We start from the raw sequence: 8,340 nt of genomic DNA on the forward strand, positions 1-8,340 counted from the left end.
GGATAAAGATTAACCCCTCAAGATTGCTGTGTACAGTATGTTTGTTTGCGGACTTACTCTGTCTTCATTCAGGCATTTGGGCCACCTATTTTTATTGTCTGATGTTGTTTTATTGTCTTCTCTGGTGTGTGAAAGGCAAGTGAGAAGAAGTTTGACCCTGATTATTAAGGCAGGCAGTAAAAATCATGATGGGAGAAGCCACAAAGGAAGCACCATCTGCTCTGATCTGGTGTCACTTTCCGTTCAAGGAACCAAGCCTTGATGCCAGTTAAGCTGTCTATCCTTGAGCAGTCCAGCAACAAAGTCAAGGTTCCAAAGAAATGCCCCACAATGAACACGGCCTTCCTCAGGTAAAAAATATAATTACAGGCTGTCCCCCAAATTATGAAAGTGTGAAAAAATACTAAACTATTGATACTTCAAAAAAGCATAATGAGTGTTTAACTTTGTAGTGTTCTGGGGCGGAGCTATTGATATTACAACATTCTCTTCTTGGCCCTTCCTTGGTATTACCTGTGAGGCATCAAATTGTGGTAAAAAAAGGGGAAAGCATATGTTTAAATGTCCAACACTTGTATCCTTAATCCCTCCCTCTCTCTTTAAGCCCTGTGGTGTTTTGCCTCTCTTACCCTTCACTTTTGTCCTCTTGCCTCAGGCTAATAGGATGTAATGGTCTCCATGGGAACGCCAGAAAAAGCCCTACCCAATCCCAACCTGATGGCAAGATGTCAGGTTTAACGTGGGGGAATTAGGGAGGGGAGAAAAGCTGACACCGGAGAGAAGACAGTGTCCCTTAGTCCCTGAGCAGAGACTGTCTGACTGCTTGCCAGTATACATCTCCCGAGCCCTTCTCCACCATCTACCAACTGAGACAAATACCCCTACCCCCACCTCTGCCTACTTCTGTGCCTATCTCTCGTGCACGCTTTAGACGCCGGGAACGGCCGGCCAACTTTTGTACCGAACAGGATCTTGATTTGAGGGAGAAAGGAAGACATCTACATTTCACAATGGGAAGCGGAGCAAGTGCCGAAGACAAGGAATTAGCCAAGAAGTCCAAGGAGCTGGAGAAGCAGCTTCAGGAGGATGCCGACAAGGAGTCCAAAACGGTCAAGCTCCTGCTGCTGGGTAAGGAAGTGCAGGGCTCGTCTGAACAGGAAGTATGGGGCTCTCCAGAACAAGGAAGTGGGACTTCTGACATGGAAGTCTTCAACTGGTGCAAACCAGAAATGGAACCAGTTGGCCTTCTGTCGAGGAACATGTACTACAGTCTTATTCTTGCACAAGTTTTATTTTAAGAGCTTGGTAAGATTCATGTCATCATGGAAGAAATGTGTTTATTGCAGGGAAAGGTGAAGGCTAGTAACTTTCAACAAAAGAATGTTTTACTTTAACGGAAAACATATTGTGGAAGTGAGGGTTATGTAAAGTTAAGATATATTGTTGTAAAGTTTTTTATAATCAGATGAGTACTCATCCAACTCTTTTCCAAGGTCATTCGTTGATTATATAATACGGTGAAGCAAATCATTTTTCAGTTACATTTCAAGTCATCCTTGGTTATCATACACGTTGAAACAGGTTTTCCTCTGTAGTACTTCATTCGTATTGTGCATGACCTGTGCCCTCCTTGATCACATGAAGTGACGGGGATTTTAAAGGTCTGAGATACAAATATGAATGGCGATCAAGGGGAGACTCCCTCCCACCCCTAGATAAAACTACATCAGTGCATGTTTGACATCTGACTAAACTCTAGCTAATCAGTACCAGTATCTCGAGCTAATCAGTACCAAGGCAACAATCTTTTCCATACCTTATCTGGTGGACAATATAACCAAAATGTTTTTTTATGATCTCCTGCCGTATCAATGCCCCGTGTTGGCACATTGATGATGTGAGTTGTGTTTAATTGTGAACATATTTGTGACTTGGCCTTTTACAGTAGCCAGAATGCTAACATAAGCACATTATGTTGAAAAGGGCGTTACTATTCAGGACGATAAGCCCAAGCTTCACAGCTCCTCCAACCTTGAGGCTGAGTTGATAAATCAGTCACATATGAGGAACAGGAATGTTCCCTGTCAGGGTTTAGGTATTTCATACAAGAATACAATTCATGTGAGAAAGTGTTTCATTCCAGTGGGCTCTGATAATAGCCTTTTCTATTGTAGTTCACAATGTCTTACACAAATGTGTGGTGTGCATTCAATGCTTGATAGCAAGTGTCATTATTTTTGGATGGTAATTGGCTCTTGAATTGAAGACGTTGATGAAGTTTCAACAAGCTTAACAGTGGGGTTGCTGACTTCTAGATACTCTGAATGCCCATTAAGGAACTTAACAAGGAATCTAATTACTGTTTGGCCTTGTGGGGATTAGTGGGGCTTTACTTTGTCATTACACAAAAGTCAAATGTATTTGACTACCACTAGATATAGTACATATGAACAAAATCTTTGCTATTTGTTTGTGCCGGAGAAAATGATATATCCTACATCCATGAAGTCTCGTAAATTTTTTTGTTGCAATTCAGGGGTAGGATTTTGTCAGCTTTTCCCACAGGATCACGGTAACCCTATTATACGTTCCTTCCTGCTACTTAAGAGTCCCTGTGCTAATTTCTCTGACATCATGTTACATCATTGCTCCTGCCTGGCCAATAGCTTAAACTTTGTATATCAGGTGCAAAGGACATGAAACCAATACGAGGAAGTAATTATTACCAAAGGTAATAGGTCAAATAGTAATGCCTCCATGTAGGGCAGTCTCAGACAGGAGCCATTGAAGTTATCTAAAATACCAGGATCAACTACAGAGGCTTTGGATTGATCACAAACCTCAGTTACAAACTATTAAAGAAATGAACACGAATTTGGATTAAGGGCATGACAGAGTTTCAGGTTCCTACTTGCATACAGCTGCAACATCAAGCTCCACACCACAAGTATGTGAGGATTGTGGCTTCCTCTAGATTATCAAGACTTGATCAAGATCAAGACAGCTTGAAATATAAAAGGTCTGGTCACAGCAGCTTGTCATGCTGAAGTAGTTTGACCCACATAGTCAGCTGGACTAATAGGATAGAGCTGTAGCTCTACAGAGTTTGGTTAGCACGGTCTGGTTTGGTTAACTAACAATTCATTGCACTTAATTGCTCAATTGAACCTGTGGTTGGCCCAAATGGCAGGTCTTATTGGTATCTGAGTGACCTTGTACTATTTGTGTGACCTTGTGATAAAGGCCATAGTTATCAGTTTATGACGGATTGTAGCTTTATTGTGTGTTCCACCTATTCCATATAACATTTTAAACATCACACTTGACAGATGATATACCAGTTAGCAAGCTTCTTAATACTGTTCAATACTGCCCTCTCATGGTTCTAAGATGAAAAACATAGCATGCTTACTCAAAGAACTTTCAGAACAGTCCTTGCTGACTTTGGGAATTGTAATGAGTTAGAGTATGAGATAAGAAGAGAATTAGGTCTGGCAAAGATGACGTTGTGGGAGAGAAAGATACCAGATCATTTGTAACTAAATATCACTTCCACTGGCAAGGCTTTGAGTAGCAAAGTGCAATCTCTATTTCAAATCTTTAGTGGACTCATCCATTTCATTTTGCTGGAATGATTGTAATTTGCCATTTTGTGACATACATGTGTAAATGAGCAGACAATTCCTTTCTCTCATCAAGAAATATGATTTTACAAGTAGCTATATCCACAGGAAAATGCATGAACAGTGGTCTTAAGAACGACCCATCCAGAAGCAGGCATGACGTCTTCACTTCTTTGCCGATCCCCTGAGAGGCTTTTTGAACCCCAGTCCTCCTTATACAAGGCTTCTCAAATCTCTACTTTTAGCCCTGAGCTGATCAGGTCACTGACCTTAGCTAAACCACTCCGACAGATTTGAAGCACCTAAGCTGTAAACCTACCACAGGCCCAAATCAAAACATGGCTTCTAGTTAGCCCGTCTCAGGGTAGAAAGAAAGTCATGTGACTTGTGGTAATTATTTAGAGTGGTTTTGATGCAAGGCTGAGGGGCGTACCTCTGTGAGTCATACTTTTGCCTTTCTTAAAAACGGTTTAACAACTAGTAGTTCATGCAGTCAAAGTTACATGCATTTGTGCTGTGTAGTGTCTGTGGGGACAGGGGTTTTCAGTAGAGGACGGACGGTGGAAAGTCAGGTACATTTAGTACAAGAACATTGTACTAAATGTACATTTGACAAGAGTAAGAAATGATATCGGAAAGCCTGATGTGTATGTCTGGAGCCGCTAACGCACAGTAAACTGTACCGCACTTCAAATCTGGTCCATTTCCGACTGTCATACCCATACTTTTTCTGTGTTGCAGTTGTGTTGCAATCAGAATAGGGACCTGATACTGGCCTATGCTATACTGTACAACATGAATGTAGAATCCCACACAATCCCTGTGATTCTGAGAGAGAAGAATTTGAGTTGTTGGTGAAGCAGTTGTTATCCCGTCCTTCTTTTGTTCAAACAGGTGCTGGTGAGTCTGGAAAGAGCACAATTGTTAAGCAGATGAAGTGAGTATGACAGCGCAAACGCCTGTAATCTGTCTTCCTTCCACAGTCGTGTGCTCAAACAACCATGCCCTTATGACCCTAAGTGGGGCTCACTGGGCGTGTACCAGGGTGGAGTGTGAGATTGTGAGATGGAAAGATGTCTCAATAACATGTGGTTTGTTCATGGGGAATAGTGAGGAGAAAGGCCACCAAGAATCCACGTTGGTACAAGAATATGTACTTTTTTGTTTTACTCACACAATTTGATTGTCAATAATTGCCTCAAAGAATTGGTATAATTGTGGGTAGAGCTCTGGCCAGAAGGCTCGGTGGATATGATGCTGGAGCTGTTTTGAAACATGTTTCAAATATTACATGGACAGTTGGGTGACTAAAGTGACTGAATCAGTATGACTTTGTCCAGTACTTCCTAGAGTCCCTAGCCATTATTTAACATCTCATGTTAAACCACTTATCTCATCTCTCTCCTCTGTATCGGGCAGAATTCTCCATCAAGGAGGTTATACCAAAGAAGAACAACTGGAGTTCAGGGCGATCATCTTTGGCAATATCCTGCAGTCTGCTTTGGCCATCATCAGGGGCATGGAGATGCTGACGATTGACTTTGGAGCACCTGCTGGAGCGGTGAGTCCACAGGGTCCTGGTCCCTCCCAGCAGGAACTTATAGACACAAAGCAATGGCCTCATCACATGAATAATATACTGTATGTGAATATAACTTGGTATTGGAATGACTATCGATCTGTGGTCAACTGGCGGATGCTTTCCTCTGCAGGAAGACGCTCAGAAGCTCCAGAATCTGTCAGACTCCATCGAGGAAGGCACCATGCCCCCCGAGTTGGCTGATGTCATCAAGAGATTGTGGAAAGACACTGGTGTTCAGGCCTGCTTCGAAAGGGCTGCTGAATACCAGTTGAACGACTCTGCATCTTAGTGAGTTAAAGCCAAGGCCAGCACCATGTTTGTGTCATTGTCTATGTGTTCATATTGCTCTTGTGATGAGGCGAGTCTGCTAAGTGTGACTTCTCCCTGCAGCTACCTCCAGGAGTTGGACAGAATCACAAAGCCTGAGTACCTGCCAAACGAACAGGATGTGCTGCGTTCTCGAGTCAAGACCACTGGTATCATTGAGGAGCAGTTTGCCTGCAAAGAGCTGCACTTCAGGTACATGAAGAAGCCAGCTACTAACATTACACTGCCTGAGTCATATACATAAGAATCTTTCTACTATTACAAGCATCACATGCATCTTATGCCATTGGTCTTCAAAAGAATTGCCCTCAAAAGGTCTCTGTCATCTTCCTTTCCCCCCTGGCAGGATGTTCGATGTGGGAGGCCAGAGATCTGAGAGGAAGAAGTGGATCCATTGTTTCGAGGGTGTGACCTGCATCATCTTCTGTGGAGCCCTGAGTGCTTATGACATGGTGCTGGTGGAGGACGATGAAGTGGTAGGTTTGGTCCAGCAGGGTCCACACTCCTTAGGTGCTTCTCACTTCATGTAGACAACTTGAAGGCAGACAATAAGGGCAGACGATGGAGAAAACAGCACAGAACTTGAATCCCGGTCCAAACTTTAACCTGTCTCTTGGAACATGAACATGTGTTGAAACCCAGAGGTATGAGAGAGCCACAGCCCAGTTGACTGCTGAGCTCTGTAAGGGGGGGATGAAGCTCATTCTCCTTCTGGGTCTTCCTCTCCACAGAACCGTATGCACGAAAGTCTGCACTTGTTCAACAGTATCTGCAATCACAGATTCTTTGCCACCACATCCATTGTACTCTTCCTCAACAAGAAAGATCTCTTTGAGGAGAAGATCAAGAAAGTCCACCTCAGTATCTGCTTCCCAGACTACGATGGTAAGTCTTGAACTATACGGGTGTGCACACATCTATTTTACTATCACCTTTGGCAGAATCACAAAGGCATTGATAAATTCCCACTCTGATTTTCCTACCTTCCATGCGATAAGGTTGCAACTCTTATGACGATGCCGCCACCTACATCAAGTTGCAGTTTGAGGAGCTGAACATGAAGAAGGGTGTGAAAGAGATCTACTCCCACTTGACCTGTGCCACAGACACTAAGAACGTGGAGATTGTGTTTGGTGCCGTGACAGACATCATCATCAAAGAGAACCTGAAAGACTGTGGTCTGTTCTAAGAAGCTTGACGTGGAGGTGGGTAGTATTTCTGTGTCTGGATAACTGCTTCTGGATGGCTTGAATTGCTTTCCATACTTTCCGTAATTTGACCTGAATCGCTTTCCATACTTCCTTGCAGATTTCCTTCTCCTCTCTTCCCATCACTTGGATTCCTGGACCCTGCGCTTTAGGAACAGCAGGCTCAGTCACCTATTGGTTGTGTTTTATGATGTCATAAGACTGTTAAAACCTTTCATTTTAAACTGTCTACTGTCCTATTCCTTCCTCCCTACTTTCAGACACCCTTAATGATCCGTTAGAAAAGCCCCCAGTAGGATACACAGTCCCCGGCCCAACCTGAAGGGAGTTGGCAAGCATATCCAACCAATCGAGCTAAGAGAGCTACACCTGCTGGACACAATGTGGATGATGACCTTTATAGGGAAATATGGAGAAAGAAAATGACAGCAGATGGAGAATAGGATGTCTGCTATGGTTAGAATCTTAGATATCCTGGGATATTTCTGGCTTTGTTCATTTGTATTGAATAGTTTCCAAAGCTGCCAATGGACTGGACTGCTACACGTATAAAAAGAAACATTTTGAGAAGGTCCAGTGTATTCACCAGGCTCAGCATGATATCTTGTCCAATAACATTGCTCTTGCCCCATAATTTTTTGATGTTTTTATCTAGTAAAAAAAGTATCTCAAATGTTGGTTTGAATCGGCTGACTGTTTGCACGTGGTGTAATGCAGTTGATAGGTTTTCCTTAGCTAATTTGAATATGTAAATTCAAATAGCCAGGCCTACACTGGACTTAAAGAAAATGTTCACTGCACACATTAGACATTTATTTTGTAAATACAAAGACAGAATAGCGGACCTAATCTACTAATGCTCAACTACTGACAAGTCCATCATCAGTGGCACATTTAGCAAAGTACTATTTCATTTTGACAAACTTGTACAGTAACTATACGTCTTGTCTTGTGAAACATTAAACATTCTGAATAAATATATAGTGAAACTGTTTTTCCCCTGTTTATTCTGTCTACTAATCACTAGAGTTGTGGTACAATTTTGTCCCATATTGCATGTTGTGCTTCAACAAGTTTTTTTTCTGAAGGTTTTATTTCAAAAAGGAACATTCATGGTGTTCAATATATTACACACATTTGAAATGTCCTGATGGTAAATTAATAAACTTCAGAAGGATAAAACTGTCTTCAAAAAACACGTTTTCAATAAGGCCACAATCTTCAGCAAAATGGTCATCTCTATACATAATAATTACATACAAAGACGATACCAGGAAAATAAGCAACACTCCGGGATTCGAGGCATCAGTATACATAATTTAAAGCTGAACAATACTATGCTTTTGTTTCCCCAGCGATCATCCATCCTAAATAGTCATGATATATACACAGTAGTAAAAAATAATCCCATTTCATGAAAGAAAAATATATTCTGAACACTGAAAGAGTGCTTTGTTTGCAAATAAAGCATGTTTCTGTACTTTTGGTGATAGAAGTATTAACCTATTACAAAAGGTCCAAAATGTTTCTAAACACAGTATTAGAATGACTTCTGGATTTTTTTTATTCCAACTGTATCATTCTACATTGCTGTGTAACA

At 41.8% G+C, this 8,340-nt stretch overlaps 1 protein-coding gene across 1 annotated transcript; it reads left to right on the forward strand.

Annotated features, from left to right (window-relative positions):
- The first annotated feature begins 789 nt into the window (after positions 1–789).
- LOC124478490 (guanine nucleotide-binding protein G(t) subunit alpha-2-like) lies at positions 790–8,145 on the forward strand. The gene is made up of 9 exons (XM_047036726.1): positions 790–1,128; positions 4,518–4,560; positions 5,043–5,184; positions 5,336–5,493; positions 5,596–5,724; positions 5,879–6,008; positions 6,264–6,417; positions 6,531–6,737; positions 6,841–8,145. The coding sequence occupies exons 1-8, from the start codon at positions 1,011–1,013 to the stop codon at positions 6,719–6,721; spliced, it is 1,065 nt and encodes a 354-aa protein (XP_046892682.1). The 5' UTR covers positions 790–1,010; the 3' UTR covers positions 6,722–6,737; positions 6,841–8,145.
- Positions 8,146–8,340: the final 195 nt, after the last annotated feature.

Source organism: Hypomesus transpacificus, chromosome 16 (genome assembly GCF_021917145.1).
Source record: "Hypomesus transpacificus isolate Combined female chromosome 16, fHypTra1, whole genome shotgun sequence".
NCBI lineage: Eukaryota > Metazoa > Chordata > Actinopteri > Osmeriformes > Osmeridae > Hypomesus > Hypomesus transpacificus.

Excerpts from the sequence above, each read along its gene's own strand:
- LOC124478490 (XM_047036726.1), top strand. The coding sequence starts at position 1,011 with ATGGGAAGCGGAGCAAGTGCCGAAGACAAGGAATTAGCCAAGAAGTCC. Across the intron at positions 4,561-5,042 it reads ACAATTGTTAAGCAGATGAA|AATTCTCCATCAAGGAGGTT; the intron begins GTGAGTATGACA and ends TGTATCGGGCAG. Across the intron at positions 6,009-6,263 it reads TGGTGGAGGACGATGAAGTG|AACCGTATGCACGAAAGTCT; the intron begins GTAGGTTTGGTC and ends TCCTCTCCACAG.